The 23,315-nt window shown below is 37.1% G+C and overlaps 1 protein-coding gene across 8 annotated transcripts in view; it reads right to left on the bottom strand.

Annotated features, from left to right (window-relative positions):
• SLC4A10 (solute carrier family 4, sodium bicarbonate transporter, member 10) overlaps positions 1 to 23,315 on the bottom strand; it is a 225,985-nt gene that overhangs the window by 8,443 nt on the left and 194,227 nt on the right. For all 8 annotated transcript variants that reach the window (XM_005859367.2, XM_014534129.1, XM_014534131.1 and 5 more), the window contains 5 exons: positions 22,429 to 22,680; positions 21,508 to 21,576; positions 14,481 to 14,654; positions 13,403 to 13,525; positions 3,699 to 3,766 (listed from right to left, as the gene is read on the bottom strand). In XM_005859367.2, coding sequence (XP_005859429.1) covers positions 3,699 to 3,766; positions 13,403 to 13,525; positions 14,481 to 14,654; positions 21,508 to 21,576; positions 22,429 to 22,680 — 686 coding nt within the window. The remainder of the gene's footprint in view (positions 1 to 3,698; positions 3,767 to 13,402; positions 13,526 to 14,480; positions 14,655 to 21,507; positions 21,577 to 22,428; positions 22,681 to 23,315) is intronic.

The raw sequence follows: 23,315 nt of genomic DNA, 5'->3' as shown, positions 1-23,315 counted from the left end.
GATAATTACAAATTAAAAAGTATTGAATAGTTTTCTCAATTAAAACAATTATGAAAAATAAAAACCTAGACAATATATTCTAGTTACATAGAAACTGGTTTTGGCTACAGTTTTCCAAATTTATTTCAAATTATAGAGATCAGGTGCTGCATGTTCACTGCCTAGCCTCTTCCCCTAATATTTGTAGCACAGCAGACCCACTTCACTCTCTGCTTAGACTCTACAGTTACTCCCACTCACTCAGAGCAAAAGGCAAGTAGATGGACTATAAGGCTCTGTTCCCACCCTCGCCTTCCTACTTCATCTTCTGCTCTTACTCCCCTGCTCCTTCCTCTCCAGCCATATGCAATGGCTTCCTGACTGTTCTGAATCACCATAAGGCTTGCTGCTGCCTCACAACCTTGTACCTGCTCTTCCCTCTGCCTGCAATGTTCCTTCACATGGTACAAACCTTTCCCTCCTTTGTTCAAATGCCACCTACGCAGACAGGCCTTTGCTGACTACTCTATTTAAAATTTCTATTTTTATCCCCTCAAAGCACCCTCATTCCTCTTTTTTCACTTTTTGTTTTTATTGTACTTTTCATTATCTGAAATAGTATCTATACTAATAAAAGGGTAATATGCTAATTAGACCGGGTCAACCAGACATCTTCCAGATGTCTGTCTTCCTTCCGGACAAAGCCACAGTGGCAGGGGCCGAGGCAGAGGTAGTTAGGGGTGATCAGGTTGGCATGGGGGCAGTTAGGGGCGACTAGGCCAGCAGGGGGCAGTTAGGGGGCAACCAGGCCAGCAGGAGGGCAATTAGGGGGCGATAAGGCAGGCATGTAGAGTGGTTAGGGGTGATCAGGCAGGCTGGCAGAAGAGCAGTTAGGGGGCAACCAGACTGGCATGGGGGCAGTTAGGGGGCGACTAGGCTGTCAGGGGAGCAGGTAGGGGGTGATCAGGCCGGCAAGCAGAGGCAGTTTGGGACGATCAGGTAGGCAGATAGAGTGGTTAGGGGCCAATAGGCAGCCAGGCAGGCAAGCAATTAGGAGCCAGCGGTCCCAGATTGTGAGAGGGATGTTCGACTGCCAGTTTAGGGTAGTGGGATTGGGCCTAAACCGGCTGTTGGACATCTTCCGAGGGGTCCAGGATTGGAGAGGGTGCAGGCCAAGCTGAGGGACCCCACCCAGTGCACGAATTTCATGCACCAGGCCTCTAGTACTATTATATTTGTTGGTATGTTTATTTTCTGTCTCCCCCTACCTCTAGTCTTCTTGAATATAAGCTTTATGGAGAATTCTTGACCATTGCCCCACTTTTGTTCCCCCAGACAGAGCCTGGCACTTCATACTTACTCATCAAATATCCTATATAATAAAAGCCTAATACTATAAGTGTCTGGTCATCCGTTCAACCAATACTAATGATATGCTAAGGCCGCTCAACCGCTCACTATGACGTGCACTGACCACCAGGGGGCAGACACTCCGACTAGTAGGTTATCTTGCTGCTGGTGTCCAGCCAATCGGGACTGAGCAAGACGGGCCGGACATGCCCTGGAGCCCTCCTGCAGTACCTCTCTGGCTGGCCAAACTCCCGTGTCCCTTCCCAGCCCCGACTGTGCACCAGTGGGGTCCCTGGGCCTGGCTTGCACCCTCTCACAATCCGGGACCCTTTGGGGGATGTCGGAGAGCTGTTTTTGACCTGATCTCGCAGGCCAGGCCGAGGGACCCCACTGGTGCACGAATTTGTACACCAGGCCTCTAGTCTGTTAAATAAATGAAGGCATCCTGTGTATTTGGCTGGGTTCTTTCCCAGTGGCTTGGGGAGCTTGTAATATCAGCACGTATACCAGGCTGGGTGTTTTTTTTGTTTGCATTTTTAAATGGCACCAATTATAGGTGACATCCATAATGTTCCAAAACATTCCCACGGCTAGAAACACAAGCAAAATGCAGCAGAGACAAATCATAGACCAAGTCAAGGAAAGTTTCATTGATTGAGAAAATAGCACTCTTCTCACTACATGTAAAAAAGATTCTCTGCTGTGAAAAAGAAAGAAAGTAAAGAGAGATAGGAGAGAGGGAGAGAGAGAGAGAGAGAGAAAGGGAGGGAGGGAGGAAGGAAGGAAGGAAGGAAAAGAAAGAGAGAGAAATAAAATCCTAGCCTGACCTCACATGGCTCTCATTGCTAGTTTTCACAAGAGGGCAACAAATACAATTTTTAAGAGAAACACTAAGGGTCTAGAGCAGTGATGGCGAACCTTTTGAGCTCAGCATGTCAGCATTTTGAAAAACCCTAACTTAACTCTGGTGCCGTGTCACATATAGAAATTTTTTGATATTTGCAAACATAGTAAAACAAAGATTTATATTTTTGATATTTATTTTATATATTTAAATGCCATTTAACAAAAAAAATCAACCAAAAAAAATGAGTTCGCGTGTCACCTCTGACATGCGTGTCATAGGTTCGCCATCACTGGTCTAGAGCAACACCTTGGGTCTCATAGGCCCCTTTCCTTGCCTAATCTAGACATGTATTCATTAATTCCTCTAATTCACCTAGCCTTTGGGAACTCAAAGCATAAAATCAAGTAATTCCCTAAAGAGTGTCATTTGGAGTACAAGATTTTTAAGATATGTGACAGTCTTGTGAGCAAATAAGTTTGGAAAATGCTGGATTAAACCGTTGAACTTTTTTTAATGCAATACTGTTTAGATTTCTGAATATGCCTATGTGCTTTGTGAATTTACAAACTGGAATACAGTATGGGACATTTTCCAAACTTATTTAACCACATAATCCTTTTGAAAGTGGTATCATCTGAAACTAGGTTTCTATAGAATACACTTGAGAATATGCTGATTCAACTAAATAATCAACAGGACTTTAAAATTTAAATATTGCTTTTAAAAAGATAAAGCACTTTCTATACTTGTTCCTATGCTTAAGTGGTACAAAATTATATATGTTTTAAATCTAGGAAATACGATTTTACAGTAAGACCCTGAAGATCTAGAAGACTCTTTTTTTTAACACTATGACAAATTTCCTCATCAGAGAAAAGTCTCTTCTGCTTTTTTACGGCATTGCCTTATATTATTCCTAAGTACTTTGAGACCATATATAGAATTTTTTAGCCAGATACTTTCAAAATTTTTATTATAATTTATAGGAGTTTGCTTTCTTTTGCTACATCTTTGTGCATAAAGACAATTAGCATATTTTAGAGAGTTACATAAATATTTCCTAAAATGACTGGTAAAATTTCCTTTAACTTAGGAAATAGATTACCTCTTTGGAAGTGCCTTTTAGGGATAATCTCACAGAGTTCAAACATTTAGCTGTGATCAATTTAGTGAATACCTAGCTCATTTATCTCAGAATTGAATCTTGACTTGTCTTCAGATGCTACTTTCAGAGGATACGAAAGAGAGCTTTCATATCCATTATAAAATATGAGAAGAAAAGACTTCAAACAGTAGCTCCTTGCCCCCCTTCATTTTAAGCTACTTGGCCACAGTCACACAGCTATTAGTGACAAAACTTACTACTGGGACAGAGTAATCTAATTCCTAGTTTCAGTTCTTTCTACTCTAATGCAACTTCAGCAAACCTCTATAGGAATCCATGTAGTACAGAATTTTTAAGTAGAGCATGTAATGAAATGTGCCATTTCTCCAATTGTCTGTTTTCACTTTTCTATCTTACCTGTAATGCCCTTCCAATGGGAGTTGTACTGTACCCTCATCTTCCATAGCTAGCATACTTTGTTCTTCCTGGAAAGATAAATGTAAAATATATAAAGTGAACCTGATGAGTCTCCCTTTTACATTGAAGAAGAAACACAGATTAATGTTTCACTATCTCATTAACCCCAGGACCTTCCACTCTGTTTGCACTCATTAATGCTAGCACAGGTTCTTTCAATGAAGAAAGCATCCGCTACCAAGAACACAAGTAATTAATGAGAGTCTCATATCACAAAGTAATTTCAATGCTAACAACAGTCTCTTTCATGTTAACTTCCAAGCAGATTTTTTAAAAAATCAATCTGCCCTAACTGGTTTGCTCTGTGGTTAGAGTGTTGGCCTGAGGACTGAAGGGTTATGGGTTCAATTCTGGTCAAGGGCACGTACCACAGTTGCAGGCTCAGGGAGTGTGCAGGAGGCAACCTATCAATGTGTCTCTCTCACATTGATGTTTCTCTCTCTATCCCTTCCCCGCCCTCCTACATTCTCTAAAAATCAATGGGGGAAAAAAATCCTCCATTGAGGATTAACAAACAAACAAAACAACCTAAATTTTACAAGGACAAAAGTATGAGTAATATAGGGTGTCCCAAAAATTCACGCAAGATTTGCAACTGAATTGAATTGCAAATCTTGCGTGAGTTTTGGGACACCCTATATAATCATTTTCATTGCCCTCCTACATTCTCTAAAAATCAATGGGGGGAAAAAATCCTCCATTGAGGATTAACAAACAAACAAAACAACCTAAATTTTACAAGGACAAAAGTATGAGTAATATAGGGTGTCCCAAAAATTCACGCAAGATTTGCAACTGAATTGAATTGCAAATCTTGCGTGAATTTTGGGACACCCTATATAATCATTTTCATTGTTGTAAAGTTGAAATTATATTCCCAGAATGCTCTATTAGAAAGGAATGAGGGGTGTATTTAGAGCAGTGGTTCTCAAACTTTAGCTTACATTAGAGTAATGTAAAGGCCTTGTTAAAAATACACATTGCTGGGCCCCACTTTCAGATTCAATAGGTCTGAAGTAGGGCCCAAAAATTTACATCTCTAACGAGTTTCCAGGGGACACTGATTATGCTGTTCTGAGGACCACACTTTGGGAACCATTATTGGAGAGACTGGAGAGACTTGGAAAAAGATAGTAAAAGATATCTTCTTGTATGGACCAAAACACAGATGTGTTTTCCACTTAGGGATGCATCTTAGGCTTTTGCTTTATGCTTCAGGTTTCTTCTTATAATGACAATATCCCACCCTTCCCAAAGGGTGGAACTGCTTTATATAGTTATTTCTTCAAATATAACATTTTAAAACTATATATCTGGGATAAAGATAATCTTGTTACCATACAGAAATATCCTGCTTTAGTTTTCAATAATGTTATCATCAACTTCTTTCCATACAGCAAAAAAGAAATTTAGTTATCTGTAGATTATAGTTCCAGTTTAATGCATTTGTTTTCAAAGGGTCAATTAGCAATGCTCAAGTTCAGAGAACTATTTGGGGCCATTAAAAAAATCTTAGAATTATTGTCTTAAAGTCCAAAAATGGAATTTTAAGTTGTATAAAGATGAAGAGCTAGGCAGCTCCCTGACCAAATGGGAACTGAAAAGAGAAAATGGGAATAACCTGGAGGCTCATTGCCTTCCCTCTTTCAGTAGCTTAGCAGTAGCTTGGCTGATTTAAATTGGCTTCCAGAGAGATATGACCTTTGGTTGATGTCATTATACTGGGCATGCAAAGCTGTTCTTGCAACTTCTGTATTGCTGACCTTGGCCCTCAACTTGCATGTTGCCTAGTCTGAAGACCGCTAGCCATATTTCTTGTTACTTAAAGACTTAAAGAAACAGTGTTTGCTAGAGTCTCTTTAACTAACCCATGAAAATTAATATAATATAATATAATATAGGCATGTCTTATTTTTTAAACATCTTTTTTAAAATATATTTTATTGATTTTTTTACAGAGAGGAAGGGAGAGGGAGAGTTAGAAACATCGATCAGCTGCCTCCCACACACCCCCTACTGGGGATATGCCTGCAACCAAGGTACATGCCCTTGACTGGAATTGAACCCGGACCCTTCAGTCTCCAGGCTGATGCTCTATCCACTGAGCCAAACCGGTCAGGGCCAGGCATGTCTCATTTTAGCTCTTATAGTACTTGTTTCCACATCCAACCTGCAGACCAAGGCAGGCTCCTCTGCTGGGACCTTGGCCATGTTGCGTACAGAATATCTATGCCCAGGCTTAGGCTGTGGAACAATGGAGAGGCCAGGGGAATGCCTGAGTTCTGCTGTCTCTCTGCTTATCAGTGCCCCGCCCCCCAAACCCTATGCTACATTTCTACTCTGTGGTACCAATGGTATGTGTCTGTTACCCCTTTGCATTGCAGAAATCAACTCTATTCTCTTTTTCTGTTGTTCTTTAAGGAAAGATTTTCTTTAAGAACCATCATATGTTCTTTATTACTTGTGTATTATGCCTAGTCCCCTTGGCATTTGGCAGTGCTATTAGAATTAATTTATGGTAAATAGATAGTACCATTTGTTTTAAATTACACATTTAAGCATCTGAGCAGAGCAAATCTGTAGTCTAGGTTGAGGCATGTCTTGCAAATAGGTTAGTCACTATACATGGAACATAATATACATGTCATGTTAATTTATGTGCACATCCTTGAGGCCAAGAACAGAGCATATGTATCCTTTCAGATAGATGTGGTTATTTCTTTTTCTATAGAAAAGGTTACCTAAATGAATAGGGATGAACATAAAGAGGAAACATTCAGTGATCCCAAATGCTATTTAAGTAAAACCAAGATACAAGCAAAATGCAATTATTTCCAAAATGCAATTATTATCCACTGAAAGGTAAGCTTGGTATATAGTATCTTTCTTGACCAACTCAGAATAAAATCTCAAAAAGCCAGGTAGAAAGGATTAATACAGGGGTCCTCAAACTTTTTAAACAGGGGGCCAGTTCACTGTCCCTCAGACCGTTGGAGGGCCGGACTATAGTTTAAAAAAAAACTATGAACAAATTCCTATGCACACTGCACATATCTTATTTTGAAGTAAAAAAACAAAACGGGAACAAATACAATATTTGTATTTGCATGTGGCCCGCGGGCCGTAGTTTGAGGACCCCTGGATTAATAAATGAGTAAAGTTCAAAAAAGCTAAGAGAAGAACAGTGCCATCAATGTTTAGGTGACCTGGCAGCAGAAAACCAAGACTCAAGATTCAATCTAATGGAAAAAAAAAATGGACCAAAGCTTTGGGAACAATTTTGTTTTTTCCTCAGATGATTTTTCACTTTTCTCCCAAATTGCTTTCAATAATTATTTTGCACTCTGTGGCTTGTTAGCATGTGTGGGCTTTATACTAGTCATAATTCTATCCAAACAAAAACTCATCACCTCTAAAGATAGCATTCCCAAGCCATGCTTATCTGAAGAGAACGTGGCAGAGCAGCCGCTGCCTTTCGTGCCAGAAGGAGGCTGGGTGGGCCCAGTGCTCTGGATGGAGGGCCGGCTGCATCCCAGGCAGCACTGAGGAAGCCAAAAATTGAGACTTTCTGGGGAGGAGCAGTCAAATCAGGCACTAGCCGTCACGACAATCGCAACCTAGTTTATCTCAATCATACAGTAAAAGAAAGTGAGAGCATAAAGCCGAGTATCCACCGCTTTTTAAGTCAGAAGGACCTTAAAATGAGTTCTATTCAGCACTTCATTCACACAGGGTCCATCAAAAATATGCTGAATCCTACCTACAACATGGTGAAGATCTTAAAAGGATGATGATCAAAGTCTACCCAAGAACATTTGAAGGGTTTTGCCAATTTGACTAGAGGAATATTCATACTATGATTTGAATACCATATCTTAATTAAGATAGTCCAAAGCCTTCTTCAGATACCAGATAAGTCAGTGGTTCTCAACCTTGGCTGCACATTAGAATCACCTGGGATTTTGTTTTATAAAATCCTGATTTCTGGGCCTCATCCTCCGGAAATTCTGTTTCTTTGTTATGGGGTGGGGCGACAACATTAGTAACAAAGAAACAGAATTTCCGGAGGATGAGGCCCAGAAATCAGGATTTTAAAAAGATTCCCAGGTGATTCTAATGTGCAGCCAAGGTTGAGAACCACTGAGATAAGTGAAGGACAGTTAATGCTATATCCGGTGAAAGGCAGGAAAATTGAGGCTTAAAAAAATCCATTCAGCCCTGGCCGGTTTGGCTCAGTGGATGGAGCGTCGGCCTGCGGACTGGAGGGTCCCAGGTTCGATTCTGGCCAAGGGCATGTACCTTGGTTGTGGGCACATCCCCAGTGGGAGGTGTGCAGGAGGCGGCTGATCGATGTTTCTCTCTCATCGATGTTCCTAACTCTCTATCCCTCTCCCTTCCTCTCTGTGAAAAATCAATAAAATATATTTTTTAAAGAATCCATTCAAAAGCACCCAAACATTTACTGAACATGTATTATGAGATAGGTATAATCTAGCAGCTATTCATAAATCCATTTAACAAATATATATTAAGCATCATCTACATGACAGGTAGTCTCCTAGGTACTAGGGATACAGCAATGAAAAGGAAGATATAAACCCTAATCTCAGAGGATGAGAAGCATCACCTTAAAAACTACAGGAACAGAGAAAGTGGTATCTGACCCCATCTTATTTGATCAGTTTGATAGTAGAAAGGAAGAATCTCTAGGTAGTAAAAAGGAAAAAACTCTAAGTAGGCCAAGGATAAAAGTTGTCTATAAATAAGATGTATTTGCATGACAATAAACAACTAGCCTGGCTGGAGCCAAAGGTCTGTGCTGAGAATTAGTGGAAAATAAAATTGGAGTTAAATTATGGGGTGTTTTGATAAATAGGATGCTATATATAAAATTATATTATGAATCTGAATTATATTTTGTGATAGCATAAAAAATACCATGTTACCTAACACATGCTCTACCTTAGTGAAATAGGTAGCATCTGTTACTATATCCATATCTCAGGTAAAGTCTGTATTTATGTAGGAGCCCTCAATTAGCCCAAAGTGCAAACAACAGCAAAGAGCCAATGTTCACAAAAATTCTTAGAGTATTACTAGTAGATAGAGAAATATTCAGCAATTATAGAATTCATAGATTTTTAAGAAATAGAGGGGTCTTCAAGTTTAACCCCTTCATTTTATCCAAGAGAAAAACAAGGAAAGCCAAAGAACATAAGAGTCTACCATTTCCTTCCTAAATTAGTGATAGAATAGATAATGCTGCAAAAATTCCACATATATTACATATAATATTATATATACATACATATATACAATACTTTTAATGCCATAAACTATTATATCCCTAAGAGGTATTTTTTAATACTCCCAATAGATAGAAGAGTCAACACATACACTACTCACTTTATTGATGAAAGCCAAAAAGAAGTAAAGGGGCAGAGAAGTAGTCCACACAGAATTCATATGAATATGTGGAGGCAACATATGTCTTTTGTCAGAATGTTTGATTGTGTCTAAATGACTTATCTAAATTATTATAAAATACAAAAATTCTGATAGAGTAACCTTGGATTTAGAAGAGTATATTCCGGAGATACAGTCTCTGTGATTTTTAGGAAGTCTTATCTCATATTTTAGCATGAATCAGAAATACCTGGAGGTCTTGTTAACACAGAGTACTGGCCCTATCCCCAGAGTTTTGAATAGAAGATCTGAGTAGTGTCCAATAATTTGTCTTTCTAACAAGTTGCAGGTGTCAGCTGATACAGCAGAGATCCTGGGACTACACTTTGAAAACCCACTGCTTGAGGGAAAATATGCTGGCCTCAGTCTAACATTCAATTAGAAATAACATCTGTCTGTGTAATAATTAAGACATGCTTCCCAAATCCACAACCAATTCTGATCTTTCTTAGCAGTATAGACATGCTCTGTGATAGGTTTCATTGCTCTTGTTTTTAGATTGCTTTTATATCTTCTTGGCCTTGTTCATGGTCATGCTTCATATAGATCACAAGTCTCACTAGCCCCCTTTTTGCCTTTTTCTATAGCGTGTATGTTAGAGCGAACCTACTATAAACCAAGAGGTGTCACTACCATGATCACTGCCCAGAGTTGAATTTCCAGGATTTATTGAACACTAACTGCCTTCTCCCCCCACCCAGGAGCAAACATGCTGCTAGGGCTTTCTGCTTTTAACAGCAGCCCTTTTGTCAAATGGGTACCATGTCCTAGAGAATATTTAAGCAGCAAGGAAGGCTTGTTGGTACTCTGAGCACATTTGGACATCCAGAATTTGATTCTGCTGTCTTCCCTTTACACAGAGCAATGTGCAAAATGTCAGGGTTCCAATATTCATTTCTATCCTGATTATAATCCTTTCTTTCTAAAAACTGAAGCATATGCATATGCATATGCATGAAGTACATGAAAATTTGGAACAGAAGCTCTGCGACCTTGGACTGGCCTGTGTAGCTATTTATTCTGCTTAACTCATTATTGAATTTTAAGGTCAGGCTAATGTTTTCTCAATGCCATAAGACCAGAAGTGGGCTACTGATAGGAAAACCCTGGTGTATAAAGGTATAAGCTTGTAACTACCATCAAAAGGACAATAGGTGAGAATACTCTAAATTCGAGTCTCAGGGAGTTGAGACATTTCTGCTCTTTATCACCTTCCCAGATCAAATCAAAGTGACTCAATTAATGTGAGTAATTGCAGAAATGCAACCTTTCTAGAGATCTTGTCCATTTACCACCTCAGTGCACCACCTCCTGGGTAAGGGGGCCTGGGAGGACCGGCCACAGGAAGGAGTCACATCCTTCAGGAGAGTCCCCAGCCACAGGAGTGAAATCCCAGGAGCCAGGTGACCAAGTAGAAAATCAACCAGAATTTCCTTTCTGGTGTATTGCTTCTTACATCTTCTTATTTCCAAGTTAGAAAGTGAACATCTTTAAATTTCCTTTTCTTCCTCCAGTTGTCAGATGGAGAATTATCTTTTTTTTTTTTTGCACTGGTCATACCTATATTTTAATGTTTGATAATGGATTGTTTTTTCACTGTATTATTGGTGCTCTTGTTTCTTCCCATGTACTGAAGATCCCATGAAAGTATTATCATATTAATCTATCTGAAATTTTAAGTGTCGGTAAACCTGCCTGATTTAATGTATTGCAACTTTTTTCACATATGCATATCTGAAGGATACCCCTGTAAAATTGCCTCAATAAATCTCTAATGTATTTTGTATCCTTTTGGAAAACATGAGTTCTGTGAAATCTAGCAATATTTAATTACTTCTAAAATCATTATCATCATAATCAGAAAATAGTAAACACCCATTAGAGTACAGTGGGTCTATAATGGGAAAAAAGTTAGAAGTTCATTAAATAGTGTCTCTGCCTATCTGAGATTAATAAATTCCAAAATGGACACCTGGTACACATACATATAAGTCCCATATATATGTGGCCATGGGAGTGGCTCTGTGCAATGGAAATGGCAGATTCTAATACATTTATGATTATGATCATATTTGTTCTCTCCTACTTGACAGACATATAAAGGAGAAATTTTTTAAAAAAATTAATGATAAAAAATTAAAGATAATATGTTATATAGAAATATCAGTTTTCATTTTACAAAGTTCTAGAAGGGCAAAAAATGTCCCATAGTATGGGTGTGGCCTAAGGAGAATGCTGTGGAAGGGATGACTAGAAGGCTGGGACTGTTGCCACCTTTTTCCTACAGAAGTAATAAAGAGAATTGACATAAAGTCAAAGCAAAAAAAAAGGTAAAATTATACTAGCTACTGCTTCAGTATACTTAATAATATCTTCATTATCAGAAAGACTGAGTGGAAGCTCATCGGTTTTGAATTCAAAATTACCTTCTTTGGAATTTAAAGCTTCTTAGAAATTGCTTTCAATCTGAATAATTTTAATTACACCAAGTGTGGATAATTTAAGTCTTCAGAATTTCTTTATTCTGATGCCCATCTTATTTACGTTTAATTTATACCAAATTTATGTCATACGTTTTGAAATAGTATCTGATGATGAGAGCAAGCCTTTACCTAAAGCCCAAAAATTAAATAGAGACTATCAAAATATCTTAGTTAAAATATTATTTTTAAAAATATCTCATACCTAAATAAGAATATATCAAACAGAAAAGCAATGATACCTTTATAATATGAATTTTAAATAATATAATAGTTTAAATTTTGTATTATTATTATTACTAGAAGTATGAGTTTCAGTATGCTTTCTACAATATTGGAGAAAACTGAAATATTCACACAGTGTTACAATACATCGTCGTGATCAGTTCCTAAATGTGGGAATCCACTGTCAATGATGGGACGCCATGGAATGGTGAAGAAATACCAGACAGTCACATATTATGTAGCTATATTTGTAGAAACATCTGTGCAGAAATCTCATTAGACTTTGCGACCTATCAAGCTTCACCTAATGACTGAATAAAATCTAAGACCACTGAAAGGTTCTCAAACAGATTTCCCAAAGGCAAGAGGAATATATCCATGTTTTGAAAAAATATACTGTAGGTAAGAAAATGAATACACTTACTAACCACCTTGTAGAAGAAGGAAAAGTGGAAAGAATGCACAATTGTCATCAAATACTTTCTTTTTTAAAAAAATATATTTTATTGATTTTTTACAGAGAGGAAGGGAGAGGGATAGAGATTTAGAAACATCGATGGGAGAGAAACATCGATCAGCTGCCTCCTGCACACCTCCCACTGAGGATGTGCCCGCAACCAAGGTACATGCCCTTGACCGGAATCGAACCCGGGACCTTTCAGTCCGCAGGCTGACGCTCTATCCACTGAGCCAAACCAGTTAGGGCTCAAATATTTTCTTTCATCTTCATTTCTATTCACATGGAAATTTAGCTCCTATCTTTTATAATTTATGGGTTCAATCATTCTGCTAAATTATGTAAGGGTCACTTTTTTAACTTATACTCCCAAACTTACACCTGAATTTTAAATACTCCATAATACTTAAATTGCTTTAATATATGAAACAGGATAGGATAAATCAGTAGTCCATAAAAGCAATTAAATCCAAAAAGTTTCTCAAACAATATCTTAAATCATTTTTGAAAGCAAATCAGATCAACATATTTTCCTCTTAAGTTTTTCATCTATTTCAAGAATAAATCATTTTATCTTTGGATTAAAATTATCTTTTGATTAAAACTTTGTCCCTTGAAAAATACCCACAGCGATAATTCTCCTTTTTGTTTCTCACTTATTCAACCAAAAAGCAATCATTGAATGACTATAATTTGGAAATAATTAAATATCTGTAAGTTTCTACCATCCACAGGAGAAGAATCAGAAAAATAAACTGTACAATTTTCATGATAATGAAGTACAAAGGATTATGTTTCACTAGGGATTGATTTCCTCATGTAAGATATGCCCACTCGCTCTCTCTGTGTTCAAATTCCAACTTTATGGTTTTAAACATTAATCTTCAAAACGTGTCCACCTGTTCTTGTTAATCACTCATTGTCTAAAGAGAAACACAATAATTTAATTTTGCAAAGAGCTATTGTGTACAAGTGCTCCTTTTACTTTATAAGATATTTATTTTGCTATGACTTACTTCTTTTTCGGCATCTTCTAGTTTCTTTTTCTTGCTCTCAGGCATTAAATCATCTAACCAGCTGAGTTCCCGTTTGGTAAACAAAAAGTCCATCAACTTTCTTACAAATACCAGAGCTAAGACCTGAAATAAATAATAAAATAGTGTAAAATATGGGAGGAATGGAAATGGGATATGTAGATGTTTGTTTTTAGAAACAAGTCAATTTCAACTAGGATTGAGATTAAAAATGAAATTTGAAAATATATGTATATAACAGGTATTGTCTGTACTTTTGCTTCTTTTATTTCCCTTTCTTACCCTATCCTCTGAATAATGGCTATGGTGTTACTTACCCATTATAGAACTCATTCAAAGAAGCTATTTTAAAAACTATAAAACATATTCCACTGTTTTCTTAAATACATATAGTTAATAGTTTGCTTTATTTTAAATGAACATTAAACTATCCTTATCTGTACTGAAAATATTTTAATTATTTTTAGCTATTCAAATTCACTATATTTTTGAAGCATTTAAAACTTCGCCTGAAATATTTAATGAAATTTCATTTTTAAAATCCCCCAACTTTTCAGATTTGCTAGTATAGTTTTAAAGTTAAATTTTGGAAGTTTACATTTTCCCACCAACTTCAATTAATTCAAACAACGACTAGTATTCAGAATGATAGAGACAAAACTAATATGAGTCACTGATATTCATATATAATCTCAAACCCAATCTTAGTCACTAAGATTTTTTTTAAATATATTTTATTGATTTCTTACAGAGAGGAAGGGAGAGGGATAGAGAGTTAGAAACATCGATGAGAGAGAAACATCGATCAGCTACCTCCTGCACACTCCCTACTGGGTATGTGCCTGCAACCAAGGTACATGCCCTTGACCGGAATCGAACCTGGGACCTTTGAGTCCGCAGGCCAACACTCTATCCATCGAGCCAAACCGGTTAGGGCCTAAGATTTTGTGGTTAAAGTTTATACCAGGATTACCAGTAACTGTTCAGAATGACTCTATTGCTTCAATTCCAATAAGAGCAGAAAATCACAAAAAAAGAAAAAAAGTTAGAAGTTCCATACCATCATTGGAAAGACAATAGCAGCTCTTGAAACTTTTATTATCCACAAAAGGACAAGGCAACTCATCTGAATAACTGTGAAGAGATGGACTTTTCGAAGTGGAACATGCCTTAGATATATAAAATCTGGTTGATGTTTTGCAGGCATCCAGAAGAGCTTTATTCTATCAAAGAACTAAAAGATAAACAGACTAAATTGATTTTTACAAACAACAATAAAAGTAGAACAAGTAAACATTCAATGTGGTCCAATATATTGTACATCTGGATCACTTTTAAGCTGACATTCAGGCATCTGGATAGTAGTATTGTTATGTATACATTCTGAAATACTATGATATCAATTTTATAATATCCCACATTTTCTTGAAAATATGGACCCAGGTTGTAATTTAGAAGAGTTTAATAATATTAAAGACCACGCTAAATGTTGTTACCAGGGAGAGCATAGCCTTGAGAGACAAAACACCATCATTCACCTCTTTTTCATCGTCACATCACAATCTCTTCTTTTATTTGCCCCTTAAGCACCAGGGCTTCCTGGACTCCCATTCTGTCCTTTTCTCTCCTACAATAGTCTATGGCTTCAACTAACCATACTTCAGCTCTCTGACTCGGGAACTCTCTGCCCATCTCCAGCTGCTGAGTCAGATGTTTTGACCTCTCATTTTGACTCTGCTGTTCTGACTTTGTTGCTTTGATCTCCACAATGTTTAAGTACTGTTTTTGCAAACACAAATACCTTATCCATAAATATTTAACCTAAATTAATTACAGTTAATAAATTCTTTCCAGAGCAAATTTTGTTAACTCAATTTAATTTCTTAATCAATTTCCTACACTCCACTGTCAAACCATTTATAGATTTTATTGTATTTTATAAAAATTATTTTTATCTAGATAAATGTTATTTCTGTTTAAATTTTACATTAAAGACAGCACAACTATTTTTTAATTATATAATGTTGTTACAGCTTTGACTTGGAGGCCATTTTTATCTACAAAAGCTAATTTTTCTCAATTAAAATTCTATATATTAAATTTTCAGAAGAACCTTAAATCTTTAATCACATTTATTTAATGACAATACTGCATATTACTTTATTTTATGTGTATCATTTTGTTTAATATTTCTCAGGCCAAACTTTGTAGTTTTGAATGTTTCCAACAGGAAGCAATTATTTAGAGTATGGTTTTAATCACAGTCCTATTTCATGCCATTTCTACAGTAATATCTGTTATACATTTTCAAAAGAGTACTATTAGGTTTTATTTCTTAGCTAATTTATAAGAAAACTGTAAGTAATTTTCATCACATATTCCAAAATTACTCTAATAAGGAACAAATGTCCATTGAGTCAAGTGTTAGGATCAAAACATCCTATTTTACCAAAATCTGTTTGCATGTGTAATAGGAATCCCAAACTCAAAAGAAACCCATCTTTCCTCTGTGTTCCCCTTCTTATGCTATGGCATGATCTCTTCTTGGTCATCTAAACCAGAATCACATGTAGGTTAGTTCATCCACAGTTCATGTATTTATTCATATTCATTAATACCCTCCAAAAGCATTTATTGAAAACCTTCTATGCAGAGTACTAAGCACTGAATTTCTTTCCTGGCCCATCTCTCTCCGTACTGTCCACAAAGATATCATTAGGTCTTTATTTCTACATCCTCAATATCTCTTAAAATTACATGTCATTAAGCAAGCAAATAAAACTTGGTACATAATGGGAGTGGGAATAGGGAAGAAGCAAATTAAAATCATCTGGCTTATAACTGAATGTTTCAGTTTCTATAGCACTCATTTTTCTCAGCCACCATTTCTCCTTTGTGAAGTTATGCTATTGCATAAGTGTACTTCAGTGTGTGGGTGCTTCAATTGTTATTGTTTAAATGGCACATTTGCTTTACTTTGGACTCCTGAAGTGTTGGAATGAATATAGATGTGGTGATATATCTGAGTACAGAAACAACATTCCGAAAACACTGTGATCTGTTTTTTTTTCTGCCACATTGCACAATGAGAAATCTAGATAATAATTTTCTTAATAATGCTAAACAATCATGTACAACACAGGGTCCTACTACATATAGAGTAATCCATTAACATGCTCCTTGTATTGTTGGTATTCAGCACATGTTTATTATCACTTACATCATGATAAGCATAAATGTAATCTGAGTTTTGCATTTAGCATTTATCTTGACATAATATCAATTCCCATTGAACCGAGTGAGCCACAAAATTCCAAATATGGATTTCGACTCCCTGAGCTTCAGGCTCACTTAAATTTTCACTAGCACTCTTTCTCAATGTGAGATCTTACTTGCTGTTTCATTTGTGCTATTTCATACTCATATTTTTATCTTGCGCCTTTGATAATATTTTCTTCAATTTTCATATGAAAGATGAACACTGCAAATAATTGCAAGATTTGTTTAGTTTTAAATCATGAATATAAAATCATGTGAGTGGAGTTAGTGGGGGAAAATCTGTTGAAACCTATCAAAATTATTTTACTTTGTTTCTTAAACTTTTACTGCTATATTTTTGTGAGCCTGAGGCCTAATAATAAATACTTTGCAATCACAGATGAAATCAGTACTCGTGGAACTTTTGCCAAAGGCAAAAAAACACACGAAAAAACAACAAAACAAATAAATAAAACCTCTTTAGTACTCTTCCCTATCTGCCTCACCAAATCAATTATTTCACAATACACTTTCATCTATGATATTATAAGTGAGAAAATTAAAACTAATTTGAGCAAAATTTAAATGCATAACACTTCTGCACCATCTCCCTCTCCTAAGTTAATGTAACCCACTGTCGGGATGAACAGGCTTATCCTCTCCACTTTGGGTGTTTGATGACCCTACAAGACTTCATATTGAAGTTTTGCCTCAGTTCTAACATCCAGCACAGCCCTAAGGCCTACGTGGTTTTCCTGCTCCCAAAGTCAGAGCTGGCTAGCTGTTCATTCAGGAAAAGAGTTCCCGTGCTGCCTGTTCTTCAGTGTCTAGAGTTTGGCTAAGATACTCCATGGTATTGTTGCCTTGAATCCATTTTATTCAGCCTAGTGGCCTGCAGTAACCCTTAACTACACTAGTCCCTCATGCAATCACATTCCCTAGGTAGACGCCCACAGAGTCACAAGTAAACAAAAGGTCCTGATATGACTTCCCCAACAGCCCTTGGGATCAACAATCTCCCCTGCCTCCCAATGCCTTTCCCTTATGTGCCCCTTAGATTCCCAGGGACTTAAACCCTGCTGTCTTAATTTGAATTAGCCCAGGAACCCCCAAGTACTCTACCCACAGACCCTAACAAAAGCATGTGCCCAGATTTTGTCTCCATCTGTCTGTCTTTATTTTGCCTTGACCTTCTACTCTGGCCCAAGACCAGGTATTTTCTCCAGGACCTGTGAGTAATAAACTTCTCTTTTTCAATTTCTCTTATGGTCTATTATTGAACCAAAGCTCACCATCCCACACCCTGTGCTCCATACTTAAGTGTTAATTTGATAAATACATAACATTCTGTCAGGTAACTTTTCTTTTATGTCTTTGAACAGCCATGAATCAAGCTGTGTCAAAGAAAAAGCAACAAGTTATATTTTCCTTTTAGTCAACAAAAATAAACTATACTTTACAATAAATAACCCTCAAAATTAGTCTCTTTTTCAAGAAAATGTGTTTTAGATCAATCAGTAATTTAGGACAACCAATACTCCTTTAAACAATTAATAATGTTAAGTTAGCAAACAAGAGTATTCAAAGGCAAATTTATATAGAAATCTATATTAGTTTCCTAGTGCTACTGTAACAAATTACTACAACTCAGTGATTTAAAGCAATACAAATTTATTATCTCACTAGAGGCCCGGTGCATGAAATCTGTGCATGGGTAGGGTCCCTAGGCCTGGCTGGTGATCAGGGCCGATTGGGGCCTTCTGGTTGCTGGCCAGGGCCTTCCTTCATTCCGTGCCACCCCCTGGTGATCAGCACATGTCATGGCGAGTGATCAAACTCCTGGTCTCCCGGTCAAATTACCCGAGGGGACACTTTGCATATTAGCCTTTTTTAAATATATAGATAGATGATAGATAGATAGATAGATAGATAGATAGATAGATAGATAGATAGATATAGATTGTTGTGGAGGCCAAAATCAAAGTGCTGGCTACAAAAGCTCCCCATGAAGGCCGTGAGGAAGAAACCCTCCTTGTCTCTTTCAGCTTCTGGTGGTTCCTAATGTTCCTTGGCTATGGCAGCAAAACTCTAATCTCTGCCTCTATCTTCATGTGGCCTTATTCCTTGTGTCTCTCTGTGTCTCTCTTCTTGTTATAAAGAACCTAGTGATTGGATTTAGAGTTCACCCTAAATTCAAGATGAACTCATCTTGAGATCTATAACTAATTATATCTGCAAAGAGTCTACTTCCAAACAAGGTCACATTCTGAGATTCCAGGTGGAAAAAAATTCTGGGGGGACACTATTCAACCCACTACAATAACGTAAGCAGGAACAATTTGCCAACAGCCTCTATAAAGATTTAGAAAACAATTGTGTGCTTTTAACATGAATCCATAAATTTTTAAGTACTTTTTTCTCTTTAAGAGATAAAGTCTAGCCCTAGCCAGTTTGGCTCAATGGATAGAGTGTCAGCTTGTGGACCGAAGGGTCCTGGGTTCGATTCTGGTCAAGAGCGAGCACCTCAGTTGCAGGCTTCTCCCTGGCCTGGGCCCTGATGGAGGCTCATGGAGGCTCTCTCTGTTTTTCCCTCTCTCTTCCACTCTCTCTAAAAATCAATGGAAAAATATCCTCGGGTGAAGATTAAAAAATAAACAAACAAACAAAATAAAGAGATGAAGTCTAATTTCCTTTCCCTTATGTACAAGCTGGCCATAGTGATTTGCTTTTAACAAATAGTAAAAAGTGGAAGTGACCAAGGGCAACTTTGGAGACTAAGTCAAAAGGCACTTTTGCTCATTCTTTCATTGCTCACTCCAATAGAAGTTAACTTCCATGTCATGAGGACACTTGAGTAACCTATGGAGAGGCCCATGTGGCAAAACAGAGGCTGCCTCTCAATAGCCAGGCAGGAACTGATGCCTCTTGCCCACAGCTGTGTGATAAGCCATCTTAGACATGATCCTCAAGCCCTATTCAACCTTCAGATGGCTGCAGCCTTTGTCCATATCCCGACAACAACCACCTGCGACATCTTGAGCCAGAACCACTTGGCTAATCTGTTCCTAAATTCATGACTCACAGAGACTGTGAGATAATAAATGTTTCTTATTGTTATGTATTCTATTGTTATGCAGCAATAGAAAACTAACCCAGCTATATTTATTTATCTAATACTTCCTTAAACAATTAATAAGCCTTTCCTTATACTTTGAAACTGCCTTACTTTATAACTTTATTTTTAGTTTAATATTTCTATAAATATAATAATAATAAAAAAACAAACATAAAAGACAAAAATCACACAGGACCTCACTATTTTAACAAATTGTTTTTTTGTTACTCCTCACCTGAAGATATTTTTCAATTTATTTATTTTTAGAGAGAGAGAATGGAAGGAAGGGGGAGAGACAGAGAGAGAAACATCAATGTGAGACAGACACATTGATTGGTTGCCTCCTGCACACATCCCAACCAGGGCCAGGGATCTAGCCTATAATCGAGGTACATGCTCTTGACTGGAATCGAACCTGGGACCCTTCAGTCTGCGGGTGGATGCTCTATCCACTAAGTTAAACTGGCTAGGGCAATAAATTATTTTTATTTCTCTGTCTTCCTTTTTAATATGACCAATATCATAGCTTTATAAACCAACTAGAAGCCTGGTGCTCACCTGCCTGCCTGCCTGCCTGATTTCCCCTAACTGCTTCTGTCTGCCAGCCAGATCACCCCCTAACTACTCCCCTGCCAGTCTGATCAATGCCTAACTGCTCCCCTGCTGGCCCGATTGCCCCCAACTGCCCTCCCCTGCTGACCTGGTAACCCCTAACTTTCTTCCCCTGCCAGCCTGGTCCCCCCCAACTGCCTTCCCCTGCCAGCCCAGTCACCTCTAACTTCCCTCCCCTGCCAGCCCAGTTGCCCCCAACTGCCCTCCCCTGATGGCCTGGTCCCCCCCAACTGCCCTCTCCTGCCAGCCTGGTCACCCCTAACTGCCATCCCCTGCTGGCTTGGTTGCCCCTACCTGCCCTCCCCTGCTAGCCTGATCACCCACAACTGCCCTCCCCTGCCGGCCATCTTGTGGCTGTGGGCACCGCCATCCTTGAAGGTGTGGCAGTCAATTGGGATATTCCCTCCTTTTTGGCTGTGGGCACTGCCATCTTTGAGGGCAGGGCAGTCAATTAGCATATTCTCTCCTTATTGGCTGTGGGTCCACCATCTTTGCGACAGCATGAGGGTCAATTAGCATATCCCCTCTTTATTAGATAGGATGGTTGATACAATTTATTTTCCTACTTTTTCACTTTGCATTGTATCATAAGCATTTCTACCATGTTACTTTTATTATCATCATAATTACCACTTTTTAATGAATATACCATAGATTATATAATTATTTACTAATGTTGGATAATGGGATTGTTTCTAATAACTTGAAAGTGTGTGTAACAATTAATATTTTTGTGCATAGAATTTTTTTCTAGTCTCATGTATATATATCCATAATCATGAAGACAGTATCAAAGATTAAAAGTATTTGTATATATTTTGAAATGTACTATGATTAGTTATCTAAAAGGGCTGTGAATTCTAAACATTTCAATTTTAATATACTTATGGCAAACAAGAGTACCCTAGGATTATAAACCTAAGATGCTGATGAGGATCTTCTTTAACTTTGGGAAATCTGACTAGTTTTTTTAAAAAAATTAATTGTAGTCTAAAACCTGTTCCTAAGATGATGTCATTTTCTTAACTATCACATGACTTAGCATCAACAGACCTTACAGTAAGTCATCATAGATGTGCCTGTATTACTGTAAATAATTTACCTGAATTCCCTTTAGAGATGAAGCACCCATATAAAGAAACACTCCATATAGCACTGGCATGGGGATAAACTGTGAAAGAACAATTGGAGAAAAGACACAATTTATTTTCAACTTATTTGGATTAAAGGCAAAGAATAGAGCTAATACTTAGATGTTGCTTCTACATTATACCAGATGTTTCCAAAATTGTGGGTTGTTCAACTTTTCTCTTTCTTTAAATACTCAGCATCATTCTATCTCTATAGTATTTATATGACATACACATCAATTCTTGCAAATATACTTATGAAATTATTAAATACAAGTAAATTTATGTAAATAATTAAATATTGAAACTAGAATTTATAAATTATAGACAACTGAGATGAGTTACAATAAAATACAAATAACACATTTTAGAAATATCTACCAGAATTATGACATAATAATTACTCTTTAATGCTCTCATATTATTATTTTTATGGAACATATACAACTGCACATGTGGCCATGACCGTAACATTGCTTACTTCTATACCTTTATCTTATACTAGATAATGTTAATTGCAAATATAGCTTTCCATTGACAAAAAAATAAAAGCTTTATTTTGTGTAGGCCTGTAGTGAATTCAGGTCACAAGTCAATCAGAAATAATGAGGGACTCTTTCCCACAACTTTGTCACATTTTCAAAATTATGGTAATAATTTACACATCAAATTTTACTTTGCCAGACTAAATTTTTATTTAAGTATTTTAAAATACAGCACACAATTTTCCTCATTAAGTTAAAAAGTTACATAAACATGGTAAAGAAATTCATCACTTTCATCATGTGCCATAAAATATTTGCAAATTGATGGTTTAGATTCAAATGAAATCTCTTAAACAATAATAAGTATGTTCTGCCTTCTCTTAAATTCATAAGGGCAGATTTTATTACCTTCAGAATACTGGTCATAAAGACTGATGAACCCATAAGAACAAAAATCATAAGCCCAGTAACTCTCTGCTCCCGAATGCCAAGAAATTTGGGTTGTTCTCCTGGAGCTGAACATTCTGATTCCAGTTTTAGGCTGTTGACGTGAGTGATGGAGAGGACAGTGGCAGCCACAAACCATGGCAGGCCCATGATGGAGCACACACCAAGCATGACAGCCACCATTAATAGGTCCAGATGGTATCCACAGCCTTTCTGTTTAAAAAAAAGAGAGAGAGAGAGAGAGGATATTCATAGGACCTGAACTTAGTATAGAGACAAATAACACGACTACCATGGAACAGTAAGAATAGAAAGAAGATGCTGTCTTGAATCTTATACAACTGATTCTAAAACGCAAAATCAAGATAAAAAGTAACAGTGTCATAATATGTAATTCACTTAAAGAAATGTTGCAGATATTCCTACTGCAATTATGATTATAGTGTCTTCTACATACTTTGATAGGTTCAATGTATTTCTAGGTTAATGTTACATTAGTTTCTATTCTATTTCTATTGGGTAAGTAAAGTCATTATCAAATACAGTCACTTCCATAGTTTCCTTAAATGGGCAAGTTAATTTTCAATTAGTATTATTCACAATTCATCATTATTTAATCACACATAAAAATATTAAGTACCAACTTTCTATCAAAGTAGGAACTGTGACAACAACAGTTAAGAATGACCTAATTGTGACTAGAAGACAACTTCCTGACAATATCCAAGTATCCTCTCATATGAGATCGCCTAAAGATAAATTATCACATGATCTCACTGATATGTGGAATCTAATGAACAAAATAAACTGGTTAACAAAACAGATCTAGAGACATAGAAGCATGGAAC

Source organism: Myotis brandtii, unplaced genomic scaffold, assembly GCF_000412655.1.
Source record: "Myotis brandtii unplaced genomic scaffold, ASM41265v1 scaffold125, whole genome shotgun sequence".
Taxonomy (NCBI): Eukaryota; Metazoa; Chordata; class Mammalia; order Chiroptera; family Vespertilionidae; genus Myotis; species Myotis brandtii.
Note: the sequence above shows the minus strand (reverse complement) of the source record. Positions and strands in the feature narration are given on the sequence as shown.